Source organism: Ixodes scapularis, unplaced genomic scaffold (genome assembly GCF_016920785.2).
Source record: "Ixodes scapularis isolate PalLabHiFi unplaced genomic scaffold, ASM1692078v2 PGA_scaffold3__209_contigs__length_174095766, whole genome shotgun sequence".
In the NCBI taxonomy this organism is placed as follows: Eukaryota; Metazoa; Arthropoda; class Arachnida; order Ixodida; family Ixodidae; genus Ixodes; species Ixodes scapularis.
The window spans coordinates 73,952,096-73,975,378 of NW_024609868.1; the positions used below are offsets into that span (position 1 = coordinate 73,952,096).

General features: G+C 45.1%; 1 protein-coding gene across 1 annotated transcript in view; it reads left to right on the plus strand.

Moving 5' to 3' along the window:
• The window catches only part of LOC8034513 (cholesterol 7-desaturase nvd), a 32,930-nt gene extending 13,453 nt beyond the window's left edge, over window positions 1-19,477 (plus strand). The window contains exons 2-5 of the mRNA XM_029990433.4: window positions 3,889-4,012; window positions 10,059-10,247; window positions 17,052-17,647; window positions 19,313-19,477. Coding sequence (XP_029846293.2) covers window positions 3,889-4,012; window positions 10,059-10,247; window positions 17,052-17,647; window positions 19,313-19,477 — 1,074 coding nt within the window. The remainder of the gene's footprint in view (window positions 1-3,888; window positions 4,013-10,058; window positions 10,248-17,051; window positions 17,648-19,312) is intronic.
• The last annotated feature ends 3,806 nt before the right edge of the window (window positions 19,478-23,283 follow it).

The following is a 23,283-nucleotide window of genomic DNA, read 5'->3' on the forward strand; positions in this document are numbered from 1 at the left end:
ATGGAATCAGTTTATTTCGTCTATATGTACAGACGACAGGGGCATGGGCAAAAAGCCAACAGATGTTGGCTTGACTGGGCCCCATCCCCGTTTCCTTGGCAGAGGCGGATAAGCAAATTGTAGGAAAATGAAAACAAAATCGTTAATTATATAGCAGGAAGACGAGTAAAAAAAAACATAACAAAAAAACATGTAGACACTTGTAACTGGGAAGTAGAACATTGATATCATGAGGCACAATACAAAAATAAGAGAGCTACAGAAACATATTTTTGATGGCACGAGGTGTTAGTGTTTCTATGGTGAAGTTGTTGCTCCTTAGATTGTTCAATAATGATGGGAGGTGGTGTCTCAACATCTGCGTTCCATAGTTCGTTCTGCTGTATGGTACCTTCCAGACATCCTCATTACGAGTAGAATAAAAATTTATACTTCGTGCTAGACCAGCGATCTCTTTAAATAAAGGATTGTTCAGTTTAATGCCCGCTGTGTATCTTAAAATTATTGTGTAGTCATACAGGTTGGTAACTGGAATGATATGCAGAGTCTTAAAAAGGGGTTGTGTATGAGAATCATATGGGGCATTGACGATACTCCGTATGGCCTTTTTCTGAGAGACATGAAGATTATTTATATTGGTTAATGTTGTGGTTCCCCAAACCAGATGACAATAATTTAGATGTGAAGAAAATAGAGAGTTGTATAAAAGGAGTTTAATTTTTACTGGGAGGTCGAAGCGAAACCTGTTAAAAATGCCAACGGCTTTTAAAAGCTTGCGAATGAGACCTTCAATGTGAATATCCCATGACAGATTTTCCTGAAAAATTACGCCTAGGGTTTTAGTAAGGTGCTAGTTCAATGATGGAGGGCCCCAGAACAAGGTTGTAGTCGAAAACCACAGACTTATTCTTCGGTTTAAAGAGCACTGCCTTAGTTTTGGAAGTGTTAATAGGAAGTGAATTTACAGAGCTCCATTTGTGAAGCGAGTTAAGAGTATGATTTGCGACTTGCGCGAGTTTTTCCTTATCTTGACCAGAAAAAAATAAACTAGTGTCATCGGCATATATAACATAAGTTGCCTCCGTACTAATTTTGACGATATCATTGATATATATATTAAAAAGTAGAGGACCCAGTATACTTTCCTGAGGAACACTGGCAGCTAATGACTGTAAACCTGAACGCTGATTGTCGACGACAACGCACTGTTGACGAAATTCTAAATATGAAGCCACAACGTCAAGAGTTATCCCACGAAAGCCGTAATACTCAAGCATTTTAAGTAGAGTGATATGATTAATGCGGTCAAATGCCTTAGAAAAGTCCACAAATATACCGAGAGTGGTACACTTTTCTTCAAATGATTTTAAGATTATTTCTTTCTGGGTTAGCAAGGCAAGTTCAGTCGAACGCCCCCTTCGAAAGCCATACTGCGAGGGGGTCAGAATAGAGAATTGGTTGCAAAACGAAGAAATTCTGGTGTGGATGAGTTTTTCCAGGCACTTAGAGAAGACGGGTAAAATGGTGATAGGCCTGTAATTGGATTGATCATTCTTGTCGCCACTTTTAAAAATAACCACCACCTTGGCAATTTACATTTGACGCGGAAAATTACCCGAAGAAATTGCAACATTGTAAATGTGGGATAATACCGGTGCTAATAAGTCCAGAACGTATTTGACAGGCCTAATTTGAATATCGTCAATGTCACTTGATTTACTATTTTGGATGGAATTGAATGTACTGAAAACTTCGTATTCGTCAGTAGGCTGAAAAAAGGCACTGCTTTCATTGCGAGTTTCTAGGTAGCAGCTTGTCGACAGAGGGTTATGACTGCTATGAACAGTGTTAGCGAAATAGTTGTTAAACGATTTTGCGAGTTCTTGTCCGCGCAATATTCTATCACCAATTTTAATTTCTAGAATGCTATTGTTTTCAAGAGATCGATTTAGGAGTTGATTTACTATTTTCCATGTTTTGTCTACTCTTCACATTGTGGCTTCATTAAATAAAGAGTGCAAATAGTTTTTCTTTGCTTGCCTAAGCATTTTAGTCACTCTATTTCTATGTGTCCTGAACTTTTTTAAATCACCAGGCTTCCTAGTATTTATGAATTTATGGTATAATTTATTTTTCATACGAATCATCTTGAGACATTCTTGGGTTACCCACGGCTTATGAATGTTTTTCTTTTGTTGGATTGGTTTATAGTGAAAACTACTGTTATATGCTTTCAAAAAAAGAGCTAGAAAATTGATATACGCGTCATCAGCGGAACTTGAGTTGTATACTGGGTTCCAGTTTACGTCAACAATCAAGGACCTAAAGGTTTCGAGTGTCTGAGAATTTATATCTCGAAACACACGAATGCCTGCAAGTGTAGCGCAATGAATAACATTGACGTTGCTTGCGATCATGAATATTGGCAAATGATCACTTATCTGCACACCAATGACACCGCCATATGCGCTACCTAAATCGGTATTGGTTATGAATAGGTCGATAAGCGTGGATGAGACACTTGTAACGTGTGTTGGCGATGTAGTGACGTTGACACAGTCGTTTGAATCAAGGACACTTTTAAATGAACATTGCACACTTGAGGCAGTAAGCATGTTGACATTAAAATCCCCACCCACAAAAAGATTATACTTGTTTGCACTTGAAAAATCTAGAAACTTATCGAAATAACACAAAAAATTGTTAGTTTCCACTTGGGGGCCTATACACCACACTAAAATCATTTTGCGCACACTTCAGCGTCAGAATCTCAAAATCAGCACATATGCTAGAAAACTCAGTAACAAGTTCGCAGTCGAAAGTAGCTTTTACACAGATCAATATTCCTCCACCCCTTTTGCAATCACGATTTAAGAAAAACGTTTTGTATTTATTCAGTTTTAGTACTTCCTCCTCACTTTGTTACCAGGTTTCGGTGAGCATAATTACGTCGAACGAGAATCCAAAGTCTTGGAACAATGCACAGAGTTCATCCTCTTTATTACGCGCAGAACGCAGATTCGAATGAAAGAAAGATATCGATTTTGCTTTAGTGGATGTAAAAAGAGTGGTTATTTCACTTGGCGTAAGATGTGCGTGAGCAGCCATGATGAAGAAACGAGACTACAAGAAAAGATATGCCAAAGTTGCTACATCATCTTGGCAAGATCGCTAGTGCTACTGATATGAACAACCCGTGACTCATCTGTTTTTCGTGCGTAGATTTTTCCTCCCCTCGTCCACGCAGATTTCCACTTTAGTTCGTTCTTTCTGGCGATTGTCATGCCAAGCAGTTTTTGCTTGCTTCTTCTCTTCTTAATCTACTCTTCTCTCTAATACTCTTCTTAATCTCTCTGAGAGGTCTCCATCGCTATAATTCAGAAGTTCCTCAGGTTTTTCGTTCGTTAGGTACTTCCCTGTCACATACCAAAACACTCATTGACAGCGAAACCACTCAAATAATTACTCCATAAAAGAAAAAAAATAGAAAAAAGACATAGCTTTTTAAGGATATTACTCGATTGCTAGATAAATGTTCTGTCTGGTAACACACAGATATATCTGGAATTAACACAAAGCACAAATATTATGATACACCTAAAAATGTTCACATCATTCCCTCTTACTTACCAGGACGACGACTGCAAACCTCACTGCTCATGAACGCCATTTGCAGAGGGTTGCTATTCATGTTCACGTTGTACCTGCAGTGCCACCTAGTTGTGTGTTTCTGTGTTTTTGAACCAGTCTTTCCCCGATTAAGTACCGTCGTTGGGTAGCACATAAATACAATTTCTTTTACAGGACGTGTCAGAAACGAAGGTACTCGTTCGGGTAGCGGAGTAGCGAAGAGGTTGATACTAACTTCACTTCATTTCATTTTCTCAGGGCGGACCATCATTTCGGAGGACAATCACCAAAGCAACACCTCCGGTATTTCCAAACGGCTGGATCCCAGTGCTCGAGTCGTCCAAACTTGCCAATGGCGCCGTTGAACGTCTTGACGTTTTAGGTGAGAAAGAGGGGGGAGGGGGGGGCGAGGGGTGAGTGAAGCATTACTTGCCTTTGCCAACTTCTTATACTTCGTTACATCCTAAGCCCTGGCAAGAGTATAAGGAGTATTCACTGGGGGCCATATTTGTGCGTGATGTCTAGAGCGCATGCTCTGAATGAGCCCACATTAATAGGCTGTTAAGATTGGCAATCTTGATGGTGTGGAATGCACGTTGCAAAAGAACCGGGGAGGCTCGCCATCAGCACGCGCTCAGCAGCCACGCACACAGCTATGGCCGCCAGTGAATACTTCCTATATTATACCTTGGTCCGAGCGCAGTGTGAAATCATCTGGGCCCGTTTGCTCGAAGCACTAACCGCGGCTAAAGTTAGCCGCAGTACCTAGGAGGGGGATTTTGACATCACGTGATTGGCTCGGTAGGGATGCGGGGAAACATGGTGTTGCCCCAGTGAGTGAGCGCCGCTCGCTTTGGAACTAATATGTCGTTGTGGTTGCAATATCGGGCGCATTAGTCAGCAACGAATGGTGCAGGAGGCTTTCGCTTTGCCTTACCTCAGCAAAGCATGGGCAATGACATCGCTGCATTTTTTAGATAATATTTCGATTCTGGGCATTTCTAAGCCTAAATGAACGCGATACAACGTCTTTGGAAAGCGGATTGTTGATAGCACACAAAAGCAGACAGCGTCCCGACAGACGTTTCTCTAAATTATCCAAGCATCGCGAGGAGAACGCTGGAAGTGTAATTCTACGGTTCACGCTCGCTGGCCTTCCTCTTATAAAAGATTTGAAGTAAAAAATCATAATAAGGCTTTAACGAACGCGCGTGCAAGGCAAAATTTGTCTTATACTTTTTGCTTTAGAATGGTTACTATACTTCGTTTCAGCTTCGGTCCAGACGCAGCCAAAGCTACAATCGCGAGCTCCGGGCTTTCAGCATCCCTGCCAAGCACGCGCACTCGTGCGGTGCAAGCACTGTTCTGGGCTACATGCTCGCGCTTGTAGCATCGGCTGCGTCTGGACCGAAGCTGAAACGAAGTATACTGCAGACGCCAGCACGTGCGACGCGTGCAACTAAAGTCGTAGCATGCACCTCGGTGCTAGGATAATTTAGAGAAAAGCTCTGTTGGGACGCCGTCTGCTTTTGTGTGCTATCAACAATCCGCTTTCCAAATACGTTGCTATGCCGACAATTATCGCGTTAATTTAGGCTTAGGAGTGCCCAGAATCGAAACACTATCTGAAAAATGCGGCGATTTCATTGCCCATGCTTTGCAGTTTAAGTGACGTAAAGCAAAGCGAAAGCGTCCTGCACCATTCGTTGCTGACTAACGCGCCCAATATTGCAACCACAACGACATATTAGTTCCAAAGCGAGCGGCGCTCACTCACTGGGGCACCGCCATGTTTCCCCGCATCCCTACCGAGCCAGTCACGTGATCTCAAAATCCCTCTCCTAGGTACTGCGGCTAACTTTAGCCGCGGTTAGTGCTTCGAGCAAACGGGCCCTGGACACCAATCGAGCACAGTGAGTGCGACTTTGCGCTTTTATTTTGTATGTGTTCTAGCCTTTGACAACGCTCGAGCCTCGGACTTCTGGTGAAACGAAGTGTATATAGCAAGGTCACAGTGCTGAACCTTCGGAGTGTCACCTCAAGCAGACAAACGCGGGTCACACATTGAACCCGAATGCCACGTCAGCGTGCGGCTCTAGGGCTCATGTTCTCAAGTAACACCTTTTGGCGGGCTAGTTGGTTCATGATTGGTAGAAATAAATGAACTGCGTAAAGGACGAGGACAGAGGTAGAAACGAGAACGACACACGGAGCGCAGACTTCCAACTGTTTATTTGGCGCAGACACAACAGTATATATGACAGCAGCAATCAGCTTGCGGTTAAATAAGGTTTAAACATGACCATCCAAAAAAGAGAATTCCTTGTCTGATAGTGAAACAGATTGCATTTCTTGCGGGAGAGTATACATTGGCGAGACTGGACGTTGTTTCAACCTCAGGACACGTGAACACTTTCTGTCGATAAAAAACAACACAGGCGGACATCTGCCTGTACATTGTTTGAAATGCGGTTGTCATCCTGATTTGCAAAAGACACGTGTTCTCGCAAGAGAAAATGAGGCAGCGGAAAGAAAACTCGTAGAAGCCTACTTCATTAAAAAGAAAGGTCACGACTGCATAAGCATGCAATCTGTTTCACTATCAGACAAGGAATTCTCTTTTTTGGATGGTCATGTTTAAACCTTATTTAACCGCAAACTGATTGCTGCTGTCATATATACTGTTGTGTCTGCGCCAAATGAACAGTTGGAAGTCTGCGCTCCGTGTGTCGTACTCGTTTCTACCTCTGTCCTCGTCCTTTACGCAGTTCATTTATTTCTACAACTCATGTTCTCTCTGAATCGAACGCGAGTCCCAGTCCAACGGAGACGCAGCACTCGTGTTCAATTGATTCTGCTCAAAGGTCCGCGCCAGCGCCTGTCCGCCATTGCTCGGTCACGTGCTCTGAGCGTGTATTGGACCATTGCCTCCTATATAAGTTACACTATGCCTGTCAACTTCCCTCCAAGACGTGTTCAGGCCCGATGCTTCACCTCACAACACGCACGTAAAGCTATGTAGCGCCGCCTGGCGGACGTTTGTTTTGTCTATTTTTCTAGCATGTTGTATTTACCTTATTATTAAAGATATATCATATATAGGTTTTTTCACAACATGCCGTACACTGTTTTGGATGTGAACGCCCTGATACAAACGAGTTTCGTTGAGACAAAATACGAAACTACGAAACAAGCAGGGCCGGGCTTCGCTTTTGCAGCGCGAGCGCGAAGAACGCTTGGCCGCTTGACCGTCTGCTTTGGCGGCAGTTTGGGGCTTGGCGGTCACCTTGCATCGCGCGCATAGAGATAGTTGGCGCCGGGTCGTGTGCAGGTGAAAAGGTAGGAAAATAAGAAGTAATATTCCGTTGAAAACGGCGAGCTGGTCCCCAGCTGTCAGTCAAAGACATTTAGATTTTCTCGCTGTCGGTGCTGCTGGCGCGACATCATTGAACCTCCTACGGAAGAGATGGTTGGCTTCACTACACGGCAGGTTTGTACGGCTATGTGGCTCCACCGCACGGCAACCACGCGTGCTATTTGCCCTCTCCCTTCTGCTTGCCAGTGCTCGGAGCTGACAGGCATAGTGTAACTTATATAGGAGGCACTGATTGGACACAACGGCTGCGTCAGCATGCGGCGAGGACTCGGATCCAATCACGGGCTTTGTAACCAAGAAATGGCGACTGCCAATGTTGCTCGAAGGACTTTTGAAGAGGGCACATTAATGCGCCGCGTTCGCCTCTTCTAAGTGACGCTGAAAATTCAGCATTAAGATCTAAGGGTGTGTTGTCTGCACCTGCAGATGGAATACCAGGTCGATACCGTGAGCGCAAATACGTTGCTCAGAAGAATCTATGTCTCGTGATTTCCTCTGTATGCTGAACACGTTTAGTTGCTTGGGACCTTTGTACACACCAGACCATGATGGAAGCATCCAATATTGACACCGCGTCGTTTAAAGATGCCGCTGGCGCTGTAAAAACCAATTGCGTCATTCACTAACATTCCATCGGGTACCTCATCGGTATGTTTTTTTCCCCTCTGCATTTATGTTTGTCGTTTTAAGAGTTGTTGATGTTTACGGTCTGATATACGCAGTTCTGCACTTGCTTTGTGATATTTTTAGAGCACAGTATGAAGCTCCGTCAAGAAACACGAAACTGACGGTTGATGCAATGTTGAAGCCTGCTTCTGCATCAAAACTGAGTTATACTTTACGGTCCAATAATGAGACTGAAATAATTGCTCTGCTAACTTTTCTAATAGCGATGTCAACAGTATACGTCTATAATTGAAAACAAACTAACGGAGACTAGGAAAAAATTAATAACGGACACACATTCTCTCAAAACACAACATACTTACATGGTTGTAGTGATCCACTATTTCTATGTCATTTGTTATTTGGCTTCACTTTTAAAGTAAGTGTTGATTGGGTCTTTTTCTAGCACCCCCAAAAGTGCATACCCATGCAATCATTTTGATTCCTTCCCGTTAATGTATCGTATCATAATTTTTTCCCGATGGTGTTCTGAGCATCATAAATGGCCTTGAGCTGTGCTCGGCGACTGGAATAGTTTAAATTAACTCACAATTTTTTAAAGCTACAAATCGATACTCTTCCGTAGTCTCCGCACGTACACCCGCCGGCAATATGAAAGTGAACGCCGGAGCGTCGACCGCCCCGTGTTATTAGCGCGATGACGCGGCTGCCGTGACGCCTCGCTTTCTTATCGCGATAAGAAGGGGAACGCCGGACCGTCCACCGCTCCATGCTATCAGCGCCATGACGTGGCTGCCATGGCAGCCGCGCCATGGCGCTGATAGCACGGAGCGGTCGACGGCCCGGCGTTCACCTTCATATCGCGCATGACTGCACCTTTGAGCAATCACTTGAGGCATCATTGACACAAGACGACTGGAAAATTGGTAAAGTTATTCCCTTGCACAAATTTGGTAATAAGTACGTTTCCATATATTATAGATCCATCTCGGCTAACCAGCGTTCAGTGTAAAGTTTCTAAACAGATAATCTATGGGCAACCCGCTAACTTCTTAGAATGCAATTAATTTTTCCCCAGCTCAAAATGCCTTTAGAAAATATATATCTTGCGAAACCCAACATTTGTCTATCACAAGCGACTTTCATTCAACAGTTGATCAGGGATCTCAGGTAGACTGCCTATTTCTAGACCTTGCCAAAGCGTTTGGCAAGGTAACGTACCGACGTTTATTGCTTAAGTTTAATCGATAGGTTAAATACAGAGTTCTCAGCGCTAATAGAAATACGACGAACGCTCCGACGGTATGCTTTCGGTGGTGCTTGATTGGTTAATCGACTCGTGATGTCAAATTAACTCAGGCTTAAAGTGAAACTAAGTACGTCGCTGGTTTCTTCATTCTATAAGATGCTGCAGGTCCGGGAACATGACGCTCTACTACCGTTTTTGGCGAGTCAATAAAATCAGTTTTGAAAAACCAGTTGTATTTTTTACCACTCATGCTTTTTTTCTGGCTTAGCAGTGGTTGAGGTGGCGAGAAAAGGGTGATTGAGCAACTACTACAGTTCTGTAGCCTGTGATATGCTGCAATCCTAGTGAAGTGCCAAGATACCTTCACCAGACAACACTTTTTGATGCGTGCTTAACTTGATGTGGTATTAGACTAGTGCTTAGCTGAATTTCGCCGTAAAAATGATAGGAGTTAATATGCGTGGCTTAAATAAAAGTTAAAAAAAGAAACGCTCGGCAATCGTGTTTCATACGCGAAACGCTCTAGCAACACGCGACACCAGGTCACGTAACGTCGATTTCACCGCTAAATGTAGCGGGGAAACTGAATTGGTGTGTAGGTGACGTGACGTTAGTTTTCCCGCTAAAAGTAAAGGAACTAGATTGCCGCATAAATCACGTGACACATGGTCACGTGACGTCAATTTTCGCGGTAAGTTTAGCGGGCAAATTGACGTCACGTGACCTAATGTCACGTGACTGATATACCAATTTAACTTCCCCGCTAAATTTAGCGGCGAAACTGAATTGGTGTGTAGGCCTGTGAGGTTTCATAATGCAACACTGCACGGGCTGTACCATGGGACTTCACAAGCCACGGATTCACGAAATGCGCCTTCACGAAATCCGGAGCTACTAACCAAAAAGCGTTTAGCAAATTTCAACCCTCCAAGTGCTACCAATGCTGTAGCGTGTCACGATGCAGACATGTCAAAGTTAGCTAAGTGTCCGGGTTTGTTTCAAAAAATAAAACGTTTCAAAACACTGTGACCTCAGTCAAGAGGCTTTCGCTCGTTTTTATGTGCAGTTCATTTCTACTAAATCAGTTAAACAACTAATATTTTTAAAATATTTGTTATGAGATAACATGACGTATGTAATAATCTAAAACCAAGTAATTCGACGCTGCTCTTTCAGGGCTGCAGCTGGTTGCGTTACGCACAGAAGAGGGGGAGGCGCACGTGATGGACGCCTACTGTCCCCACCTAGGAGCCCACCTGGGCGTCATGGGCCGTGTGGTGGGAGACTGCATCGAGTGCCCCTTCCACGGCTGGAGATTCAGGGCCAAGGACGGGGCCTGCACACACGTGCCCTACTCTGCCAAAGGCAAGCGTCATGGACATACTTTGTGCTCATGGTCTTCGTGCTGAGTGATAGATTGGAACATTCATTTTTCTAAATGTTGAAACCCCTATATTATGATTAGGTGTTTAATCTAGAAAATAATTAACGTAATGACACTTTAGCTTTGTTTTTCGAACACATATGAGAAGTTAGCTTCAAGAAATGGCTTCCTGTCTTTTGATAAGCACTGTACATAAAGATTTATGAATTTGCATATTATGTCTAACGTGCGTTAGTTTCCGATCCACGCACTGGCTTGTGTATACTTGACGCCAACTTAAACGCGGTCGCGTATCCCTGCATCGTATGCTACCAGAACCCTTGACCGCCCATGTACGTTGTTAAAAATAAGCAAGGTTTGTATTCGCGTTATTTGTTTACAAATCCTAAAATAATTTTATTTCTGAAGCATAGAATTGTATTAGAAGGTACGCAAAACAACAAAACAGTGTTCGTGTTCAATAGGTCTGTTGGGTTCGGCTGTTCTCTATCAGAATTTTATGTGCGGCTTATAATTCTCTAATCAATATACTCGGACGGGGAACTGGACCTGGGACTTGGGTCACTAATCTTACTGAATAATTTTTATTCACCTTCTATTTGTGTAATACTATACCCTGATTGTGTAGTAATATACCCATAAGCACGATGGAGGTACAGAGAGATGTCTAAGCCGGGGTCACACTGCTTATACATCATACAAAGGACAGTCTGCATACAAACTCGAACGCGAGTCATTGCGAGATCCGTGCTTCGAATGCCGCATGGCAATAAGTTCAAGGAGAAACATAGCACGCGGCATTAGAACCACGAATATTGCGCTGACTCGTGTTTGCAGACTGTCGTTTGTAAGGTGTATGAGAAGTACGACCTCAGCTTAAACAAGGTTAACCTCGGTGGATAATTTTCACTCGGAGTTCCCGGACCTGCTGCGAGGGGCACTGATGGCCAGAAGCTTTCTAATCGAAGCGAGCGCGCACCTGTTCATGCGCTAGCGGCGCGTAGGGCCTTGTAAGTTGATGGGCGAATAAGGACCATAGGGGTAAAAGAAACTGAATGCGCTTGTGCACTGCATCTAAATGGGTGCTTCTTCTTTTAGAGCCACGTGCATTTCCAATTGTCGTGCAATGTTTTCAAATTATTTTTCGGTTCCATAAAATGAGTCGTTCGCAATGGAAATCATTGCATGACGTGCGCTCAACTCGCAATCAAGAGGTGCAGTATTGAGTGAGACTTGTTCGAGACCATGTTTTGCCACAGCACCTTCCTAATAGATTTCTCGCACTATGTATGAATCTGACATTGTGTTTGGTGTAAATGTCGAACATACCCGTCTTGGTTAGCGGTGGCTCAAATGTTCGATGAAACTCGGTTGTGTGTCCCGTAGGCCAGTGTTTCCCAACATGTGGGTCACGATCTCCATACATTAAGCAGGGAGCTCAAAACGGCTTTTGAACTTGAACAAAAAAAGTGTGAACTTGTCTGGCGTCGACAGGAAAAGAGAAGGTGGCCACTCAACATCAAGCCGGAACTAGGAGGTGAAATGTACAAATTCTTCCCCTTGCTGAGAAACTGTGCTCTGAAACCGAGGTCTCTTTAGTCATTAAGAACACTCATTTCTATTGACCCACAGACTTTTTTTACAATGATTTTTAGCCCAGCTAATTCAATTTGACTATAATAAATCGGAAATAAAATTTTAGTGTCAATTTTGTGCATTACAGTTAATGCACCAAAATTGAGAAGCCTTTAGCATCGCGAAAAGCCAAAGGGGTGTTGCGACGTGGTATTTTATAATATTTGTGAATCGCAGTGTAGCAGATTTGGGGAGCATTCCCTACCGAAAACAAAACAGTATATTTTTTTCCTAACTGGATTATGGAACTGGAAATATAACTAGATTTATTATTGAAAACCTGAAATTTAGGTTGCAGACGTCTGCATGTTGGATTTCAGGTTTCCAGCAAGAAATTTAGTTTGATTTCCTGTTTCAAAATTGAATCAGTGAAAAGTTATATTTGTTTTTTCGGTAGGGTTGTAGTAAGCTTTAGTTTTCATACAACTGCTTGCATGCACACCTGGTTTTGTGTTGTAGTGGTAAGCGTGTTCGGTAGACACACAATAACAGCTGCAGTTTGTTGAAGACATGAAGCATCCTGCGTTTCTATGCAACACTTCTCACCTCGCCAGTTTCGAGTCGATGATATACCCATGACTTGGATGGCAGGCATGAAAGTGCGGATTATCAAACGCGCTTGAAAAGGAAGAAACGGCTGTTGTAGATCGGCCAGTATCGGTATGCCCTTGGTCACCCTGCTCGTCACCTGTCGCATTCCTGCAGTTCAGATTGAATGCTGACGATGACGATGCGCAGGAACTTCGATCAACATCACAGTGTTCCATTCTGCTGAGAGATACGGCAATTTTCTTTTCCGGTGGTGCCGAAAGCTGCATTTTTTTTATTTTCGGAGTTTATGGCAGAAGGAACGGGCAATCCGGAAACTTTGTTAATACGGCGTTCTTTGCTAAGGTTGCGCGTTGTGGTGTACTGGCCAATACGTTCCCATATGATTTTGCCGTGGAGGTTTTTAAAACAAGGTCAGCTTCGAAATGTCTCTCACAGGCATGGTCCGTCGCCTGAAGTCGGTGATCCTTCCCTTGTACTGCTTGTCGCGAGAGGTTGAGTGTTGTGCATCGTTAGGAGTAGAAGATATCGAAAACTGGCGACAGCTTTTACACTTTTTGCCGTTCACAAGGTTCATAAGTAGCATGGCATAATTACTAACAAAACAGTACAAAACGCGGCAACGAGTGGGTCTCGAGTGACTCTCATTGATACCATATATCCTCTTAAATATTCTAATAGATCCTCTTTAAATTATAATGTATTAAATAAACACGTAAAAAAAAGTCAGAACAAAAATATTTAGAAATTGAGGGTCTCATCCCCGGGCATCAAATAGACCATTTGCTATATTACCCAAGCATCAAGGAAAATGCAGGGATTGGTGTTCTACGCGCTACACGCGCATGCCTTCCCCGTATAAAAGATTCGAAGTTAAATAACCAAAATAAAGCGTTGACGAACGCGCGTGCAAGACGCCTTTTGTTTTAGGTATTTGCTTGAGAAAAGTTACTACTGCTGAGGCCAGCACATGCGGCGCGTGGAACACCAATCCCTGCATTCTCCTTGACGCTTGGTTAATATAGCAATAGGTATATTGTGGCTCATCCGCCAAGCCCCGTGCACACAGTGCTCAAGCCTCAATTCGAAGCCCAATGCACGTAACACCATATCACGGCGCTTGTCCAAACTTCGAGTGAACCTTCTCCAAACTCGCTCCACGGTGAGGCAGCGCCGTTCAGACACATCTCTCTTGCTCCACCGTGGCCCTAAGCAAGAGGCTAGTCAAAGGCTTAAAGGCGAGCCAACACGGATCCGCACTGTAAAAGCGAAAGGACAAGGTGCATTTCCTGCGCTTGAATGGTTGAGTCGATTAGTATAGACGCACAACCAAATAAAAAATGCCGTTACATTGCACTTTTGTAGTTACCTGATTGGTTTCATCGGTTTATAGCGTCAAAAATGCTCTGACGTAAAGTGAAAAAAAAAATGGACAGATTCCCCGAGGCGAGACAAAGTTTTTCAACTCTCAATTTAACACTTTAAAAATATGTGGGTGAACGCTGTTATGTTCCTGCTTTATAATAGGGTAATTAATTATCTCGAACGTGGAAAAAGGTGCGATCATTAAACTCTATTGATCCTGAAATTAAAAATTGAATTGAACAACGATACTGCTACGACAAAAGGCAGGAATGGCCCTCTTTCGTCGCCTGACGCCGCTCTTTACGCGTGAGTATGCGCAACGAGCGTTGTAACATAACACAAGACAGACATTGGACGTGTCAAACGAGCCCCTATAGCTTCCAGCGTGTCGTTAGCTTTGAGGTGATCGGAGATCGAAAAGATGTAATAGATACATTTCGAAAGGCTGGCCTCTTCTGACAGCCGTGGAATCTCTGTACAATGGCGAACTAAGATCGCGACGTCATGGCAGTCTTTATGCGTTTGGTTAGAATAGAAGGAAGGCAGAAACACATCATCCACAGAAAATGTGATGAGGGTAGTGACGTAGCAGTCTCGACGCTATTTCATTGGGTCGTCGGCTCCTAGCGTTGGCCGAATTTCGACGTTCGCTATCTTATGGAGTGACTCGCACGTTCCACGATGCCAGTTGCTCCACCATGTGCAGTGGTTCTAACCTTTAATAATCGGCACGTGTGTTTCTAAACGGGTCTATTTTGAGCCTCTGAGTGAGAGGACACTCGTCAAAAAGAACTTATATAAAAAAAGTGTTATTAGAAAAATATAACTTTGTGTGCAATGATGCAAACTTCAGAAAAATAAACCAGTCAGTGAAAAAACACCAGGGGCGGATCCAGACCTCCATTTTAGGGGGGGCGGTTCCTCGGTGTAAAACGGCGGGGGGTGGGGGAGGGGGGAAGTGTTTATATTTTTTGTGGAGTTATCGTTTTTACTAAACTCTGATAACATAATATAGATCTTGAGAGCTTTTCTACCAGTTTAACTGTCGGGGATGAACTCTTTGAATTAAAACCTTTCGGGTGACCACGCTAGAGGTCAGTATCTCGAAAATTGTGGTGACACTATCCTTTCTGAAACTTGGGTTTCAGACCGACACTAAGTGAGCAGTCGATTTAGGGCAACTTAAAAACATTGCCTTGGCAGACATTCTGGTTGGAGCTAGTGCTCAACTGCTGCGGCAACGGGAAGAGCGGCTTAAATCAGCGGAGCGAGTACGTTGCAAGCAAGCGACAAAAATGGCCCGGCGGCTTCGACGCTGCTCGCGGCGTCAAAACACTGTTGACGCAGCGAGCGAAACGAACGCTGCCAGGCAAGTTCGTCAGTTGTTCGCCGTATATTTGGAATGTCCAGAGTGCAGCACATGCGGCATTGCCAACCCAAACTCGTGTTTTCACGTGTTCTGGATGCAACTCGAGAGAACGAAAGCGAAGAATTGTTGAATATTTTTGAAAGCATGTTGCAGTTCGGCAACTATAACTTTTGAACTTAGACAAGACCTTAAACCAGCAATGGATCCTTCCAAATTATATTCAATTGCACTTCGTCTGGATATTTTTTGTATCAAAGGAACACTTACTTGTTTCTGGGTAGTTAGCTCATTCGTCAGGGTCGAGAGGACAGGTGCAGAGATATGATAGGGCAGAGCGGTTGTAAGGTCGGCGAATCTCAACTGAGCTAAAGGCCGATCACGACTGCAGCATGGATGTTTGGGAGTCGGTGTTCACTCGAACGGGCAGAGGCGCTGTCCATTTAATTTATGTATAGCCGCATCTTTGAAAGGGCTCGTTTTTCCCAAGTCCGCCTTTCCTAAAATATGCGCCTTTCCTCAAATATGTCCCGCCACCCTAAGTTGAAACGGCATTGTGTACAAATAAATGCCTACGGCGTCGGCTTGAGGACCCCGTGTAAGCAGCCTCCAGCCTTTAGAGTGCTCGTACCGTTTATCTTTCTTTTATTAGCTTTCCGCCACGAGAAGTCGTACCGCAGGCAGTATGAAGCCCATTAGAGGAAACATCTCCCCCTTCTGGCGCTCGTCGGCTTCTTTCTGTATTCCGCGCTGCGGCGCTGATCCTCAGTGAGGGATGGAGGCGAGGACGAAAGCGGGCTTATGTTTAAGCCAAGGTCGTGGGGAAGTCCGGAGCGTCTTCAGGAGAAGCTCAGACCCAGACTACACTGTACCCAGAGCATTTGCTTCCTCTCTCAGTTGAGAAGAAAAGCAATTGGTCTCCTGGTTGTACAAGCTGCATCCCCCCTCCCCCCCTGGAACGTCTCCTCCCGGTACGTCCCCTCCTCACTTCCCTTGGCAATGAGCACACCGTGCCAATAAGATACCTTTAGTGAGCCCGTGGGCGACAGCATCTCAAAGCAAGCCAAAAAAGACGTGCCTAAAGACAAGCCCAGAACCACGAAGAAACCATCAAACGAAAAGTGATGAAAAGGCGGCCGCTAGAGAGGAAGGATAATCCGCTACCCTTGAGGAAGGCTGCTTGACGTCTGCGTTTGGGAGCTTTCAGGGCACAAATGTTTCGCAGACAACCCCCAAAGAGAGAGAGAGAGAAAGGGACTAGATATGGTTGAAGGTATTTTCCCCCCGTGCTCGACGTGCGGGCCTTGTTTGGAAGTGTGCCTGCAGTCGAGGACCCTGATATTTGGTGCGCATTCCCCACTGTCTCTCCACTTCGAAACTCCTGGCACCGTCCCTGTCGGGAAGACGTACCGTGACCTTGACGGAGATAAACCCCACTTTGGAAGCGCCCAGCAGGCGCGTCCACCCACCGCTGTTTTAATCTTTTTCTCGCGTCGATTGCTTACGTTTTTTCTTCGAGCTGACGAAGAACCCCGGGGGGGGGGGGGGGGTTGCCTGGCGAGGCGTTTGGGGGGGGGGGGGGGGCGATCGCCCCCACCGCCCCCCCCCCCTTGGATCCGCCACTGAAAAACACTGACATCTCCTTTTAAATTGATTTACTGCCATTGCTGGAGCTATACCAGAAGTTAGAGGACAGAGTTGGTACACCATCGATTTTTGCTTATAATGCATTTAATGTGCAATTGAATTATAAACACAAAATATGAACACGTGCAATTTCCTGATGGAATCATTAATTGATCTTATTCTGTTATCTATCTTGCCTTGCGTATTGCGCTTCTTTTTAAAAGACACCATTTAACCAATGCAGTTCCTGAATTTGTGAAAGCCAAGACGTGGCCTTGCCGGGAGATAATGGGACTCCTCTTCGTGTGGTACCACGCGGAGGACGAGACACCAGGCTGGGAAATACCGGACGACATCCTCACCAACGAGTATGAGCCCTCCCCGACAGGGTCGTTCGAGCACGTCGTCCACTGCCACATCCAGGACATCGCCGAGAACGGCGCAGACTTGGGTCACTTCAACCAGATCCACCGAGCTTCGAGCCTCGTTGACGGCAAAGAGTTCTCGAAGAACCTGGGCGAGTCGTGGAAAGGCCGCCTCTTCACCCACCACTGGGATGCCACATGGACGTCAACTGGTCACACTGGTGTGATGAAGGCTGTTTCAAGCGTCGAACTACTGGGAATGAGGCCAAAGCATCTGCGTTATTACATCGAAGCTCGGCAGCACGGCCCTGCTCTAGTGACGATCAGTGTGCACGGGAAAGCCGGGAATTATGTGGCGGTTCAATCTCTGGTGCCAGAGGGCCCATTCAAGATTAGAATGCAGCATCGGCTGTACTTCGAGCCTGGTACCAACTGGGTTGTCCGGTTGTTCCATACAATGGCAATGCGTCATATGGTAAGTACGTGTTTATTCTACAAAAAACAATATTCTCACTGTCCTAATTAACTTTCTTAATAACAAAAAGATTCCTTTCGCGTCACTGAGGCTTTGTACACACATACATAAACGTAGCCCTTAAACACATAATGTGTTTGCATGCAAATGTACATGCTTTGAGATACTAGAAGATTGCCTTGAGCTCGACCATAAAAAGTGGGCTTTTCGAGTGTACAAAATGAAACATATAAATGTACAGAATTCCATATTGTTCCTGTACATCTGGTAATCGGGATATATAGCCAGCTTGAGTCGGCTACATACACCGAGTGTTAAAACAATAACGGCACTCCGACAAGCATGTTTAAAATTCAGCCTCAAATTCAATACCCTGAGCAAAAACTTCCATCCAATGTATAAAGGCCTTATCCACATAAACGCTGAGTAGTACATTGGTCATGAGGTATTGTAGGCGAAAACCTTCTTTCTCACGCTTTAAATTAAAATCGTTACTTGGTACTACACTAAAATGATATTTTTAGTTATATTTACAGAACGCGCATTAAATATTCTTAATATAAGCATTAAGTATCATTTTGGTAATTTCGCAGAAAGTCCGAGTTGAGCATGCCCACGCGTTGCCCAAGCAATGCACCCGTGGACCCTACTAAATGCTTACTCTGCCCCCGCATAGCCGAGGTCTGACGCATGGGGCCATGCACGGGCAGCTTGAGTTGGGCATGCCCACGCAATGAATTTCTAAAACCCACCTCTGTGCTAACTCGGCTTACCTATAGCCGAGGTGGGACTCGCGGAAGCATTGCGCGAGCAGCGGCCCCCGTGAAGCCCACCTCTATGCCATGAAGGCATTGCATGGGTAGCCCGAATTGGGCATGCTCACGCTGTGCTTTTGTGGAACCCACCTCTACGCTAACTATGCCCCTGCATGGCCAAGGTATGACCCATGGAGGAATTGCACTCGGAGTTCTAGTTAAGCATGCCCACGCGGTGCTTTCGTGGTGCGCACCTCTGTGCTAACTCTGCCCCCGTATAGCCGAGTTGGCATCCACGAGGGCCTCGAACGGGTAGCCTAAGTTGGCTAGGGCCACACGTAGCCGAAGTGAAACTCATGGGGGTACTGGGTCGGCAGCCCAAGTAGGCGTGTCCTCGTTTCGCCCACATCTATGCTAACTTTGCTTTCGCATAACCGAGGTGGGACCCACGGAGATATTGCATGGGCAGCCGGAATTGGGCCTTCCAAAATCGCACCGACGTGGGACCAAGGGGGTTATCACAGGGGCTGCCACAGCCCAGTTGGCCCACTTGGGGTCCATTAGGGTCTCTTTCATGTGCTGCCTAGGGTCCTCAAATTTTGATGTTCCAGCAAGCTATGCGTCATCACGCAAGTTTTAGAAGCAATCCTAGTACCCATATTGCATTCAGCAGCATTGTTTGATGAAGTTTTATGGCGAATCAAATACTTCCAATTTGGGGTAGCAGATTGTCACAGGGACAGTATTTACAACGGTAAATACTGTGTCAGTAAACGATAAAAGACAGAAAATAAACATATTTAAATATAGGCTATGCCACAAAATTTGAACTTCTAGCGCTTTCTTGAAGTAGAAGCAACAACTTAAGATTGTTGGGTTCGCTGCGAGCACAGATTTTTTTTTATTCCAGGTTGATCGAGACGCCGAAATATGGAACCACAAAATCTTTCTCAAGCAGGCAGCTCTGGTCAAAGAAGACAAGACCATCGCTGCCTTCAGGAAGTGGTACTCCCAGTTTTACAGCGACAACAGCACCACATGGCAGGAGTTGAGAGAACGGACTCTAGAATGGTGACGGAGCGAAAGGACATGTGGTTAGAGAAACGTGGTGCAGTGCTTGGGGGACATTCTCCCCGATAGTATTTAAACGACATCAAGACCAACACGTGGCACTTCATTTGATATTCCCTCTATAAACTGGACATAAAATGGGAATTCATAACACTGTTCATGTCTTTATACTCGTGAAAAATAAACGTAGATTCATTCATCATCATCGTTACTAATTAACTAATAGGAGTTAGAGGTCAAAGCGAGATCACTGGACAACAGCACAGGATGAATATATTTTGTTTCTGCCAAGCCATGATTAATAAAATGAATTGTTAAAGTAAAAGCAAAATAAATGATGATAATACTCTAAGAAAAACTTTGGGACCATTCAAAAACTCTGCAAGATTGATGAGTAAATGGGGCTTAGATTTTTTCTATACATTGTATTTGGGTCACTCCTGGCCACCATGGCAGGGTCAGGGAACACTTCCTGTTCGGGCATAGTTTGCATGCTTTTCAAGGGTAACATATCTGCTGTTTCGGGTGCTCCGCAATTATATCCGTATTTTGTTATGTTCTTCGCGCCTACTGGCTTCTTGAAGTGCTGTAATGCTTTGCAATTGACTGGAAAACTTTGCTGTGGCAGATCTGGGTGAATTAAAAGACGCCGCAGCCGTCGAGCATGGACAGTCTTTGTGACGCTCGCGTCGATTCCACGCTCAGCACTAGATATGCATCATCGCTTAGTCTTCAAAATAAAAGATGCGCACACCCGACTCTTCTGGACAGGGTAGAAACTTGATCGAATGGGTCACACTTGATCTCTTATGTAAATAAAGATTGATTGAAACATTAATATATATTCGCCACCTTTGGACGTCCAAGAATATAACTTCATATTTTAGCCGGAACCCCGGTGTTCATAACAAAGACCAATTTGGTACCGCATAAAATATTTAATAATTAAAATAATAGTGATATTTTATTCAAATCTTAGAGCAGAGCGAAATGCCGCAGCTAATTTAAGGGTGCATGGGCGCTTGCGAACAGACTGTTTTTCGTGAGAGTCATAAGCAAACTCCTGCAAAAACCCAAGGACGAATTAAGAAAAAAGAAGGAAACGCACCAGTTCAGAGTTTGTGTCAGCGGAGGACTTCGGAATGGGTGGGATCTATTGACATGAAACAAAACTTGAGGTTCGATTGTCAGTTTCGAAGTTCGAGAGCGACATATTTTTTTAAGCGTGCAATAAAGCGTCTTTTCGTGACACGATTGATGCAGGACGTGAAAGATGGCATGAAACTCCTGGTGGCCTCCTTCCGATTTTATTACTCACCTACGTCGTCAATCATGACAGCGCCTAATTGTGTGTGTCTCCGCCTAAACAGAACAGTTCAAATCAATGGAATATCTCCCCAGGAGTGTCGCGTGACCATAACAAGTCGGACGCGAAACTAGTTTTCGTACGTTATCACCTGGGTCCTAGAATCTGAAATAGCCTTTTCGCGTCTGCAGCTGTATCCACGTAAAGAGATCGCCGCGGTAGGTCGAATTTGTCACAATCAAAGTATCTCCACCAATCGTCGAAAGCACGCCGTTTTCCACATGGAACGAGCGGTGCTATCGAACACACTGCGTTGGCATTGTCCAAATCACAATATCTCTACTTGTCGTCGAAAACGTACTGCTCGAATTTTCCCTGGTACAACTAAACACGAGTAACGCAATCCTTTACACCCCTTTTCACGTTCAACAGGCGTAGCTTAGTTATCGCTTTGGCCAGCTCGAACACTCATGGCGACGACACGCAGCTGATGAAGCGATGTTTGCTCGTACACGCTCTACCGTGCACGAAAAGCACGAAACAATCACAAGGGCTTTGGTTGATATGTGGGCGTCCAACTTAGTTGAATGTCTCACGTTGTGGGTTTTCGTTTTAAAGGGTACCATGTAGCAACATAGTATGTGTGTGGGTCTGTAATGCGACGTGTTCAATTGACTCAAGTGCCAACACGCTTTGCCCTCACTAAAGTCCGAAGTACCGGCGCTGTCTCAATGTGGCAGGATCACCAGTCGGACTCCGCGCTCTCGCAAATGACAAAATCACTGATATGAGAAGAGCCTCAAATAGAGCTCCGTCGAACGGCCGGGAGCTCTACATCGGCTCCCGGCCGTTCTTTAGGGCCGGATTATATCGTGTTATACCGTAAATGCCTTTTTTGCTATATGTTTCTTGAGCTCGGCGGATACTCGAGGGGCGAACAACCGTCACAGTTTGGTGAGTAATTAACTAAGCTCGTTAGTTCATTTTCTGAATGAGTGCAAATAAACTTGTGGTTTTAATTAGAAACTTACTGAGCGTTATCGAAAACCACTAAATCAACTCTTCTTCAAACGACTTGAAGCTCGTGGGAAACTCGGGGGCGCGCCAAAGTCACCACTCGTGAAGCGGGCGCAAAGCTAGCAGTGGTGGAACGCGATAACGATCAAATCATCTGCGTTCCGCTAATCTGGCTTTGCGCCTGCTTCACGAGTGCTAACTGTGGCGCGCCCCCGAGTGTCCCACGAGCTTCAAGTTGTTCTAGAGAGAATTGACTCAGTTATTTTCGATGACGCTCAGTAAGGTTCTAATTGGAACCCTGTGGCTATTTTCACTCATTAAAAAGTTAATTAACGAATTTCAGTTAATTACTCGCCAGACAGTGATGGTTGTTTGCCCCTCAAATGTCCGCCGAGCTAGAAAAACATACAATGAAGACGGCATTAACGTTACAGTACATACGCCTTAAAAAATGTTTCGAATCAAAAATATTACCCGGCATAACCTGCGGGAATTGAAGAGCCCGGGTGGTTGGTAGTATTAGGGAGCCTTCGTGTGCGCTTTGCTAGTGTGATGCCACCCTTTGTAATACCGCTCGCCGATAAAGCAGCAGCCACTTTGGTTCTCGGCGATAATCCGTGGTGCTTATAACCCTCCCGGAAACAAGCACCTTACCTCACAAGTTCGGAGCAGCGGTGTTGAACCCACGGAGGGAGGATTAGCATTTTCTCCCTCGGATGGGAGGACCGATGGACACAAAGGCTACTTCCCGGCGCACGGGAAAACAATGAGAGGAACTAAATGGCGGTGGAAGAGGGTGTGGGAAAGGGAAACAGGCAGCTGGCATCACTCTATGCGAAGCGCACATGAAGGCACCCTAGGTAGTATAGGTTCGCTTCCCGGAAGGTTGGACGCGTCCAAAAAAAGGGCTCGAAGGGTGTGCCTACGACAAACCCACCAAGAAGGCGAGGGAGAGCCGTCTACAAGGGAATACGGCCTGGCCTCGCATCTGGGACACGCCCCGACATGGCGACGCCCCATGGCCTGCCTGAGCTAGACCAAGATAGGGAGGCACGTGGTTACCATAACATGTACACAAGTTTCCACTGGGCCGTCAGGCAGGGCCACGTAACTTTCGCCACGGACGTCAAATAAAACGAGTTGTGGATTTTTTTATTGACGCTACATAGTCCATAAACCCACATCAAGAAAAACTTGAAAGACGCGCCTGTGCAGTCTTGTTCCTTCAAACATATACCGGAGGCTGGTCAACCGGAAGTATACTATTTCCCCGAAGGTTCCGCCATTAGACGGGGTGGTGTGAAAAGCGCGCCGCTCTCCCGTGAAACTAATTGGTCCCTATAAGCGTTGATGACCCTAGGGCTAAATTTGACTCTACATGTTTTCCCGCTCATAATAATCCAAATGCCAGCTTTTTTGATCCGAGTGTCCCTGAATTTGATCCAGCTATGTACCAATTTAATCTATGTTTGATATAAATTAAACCC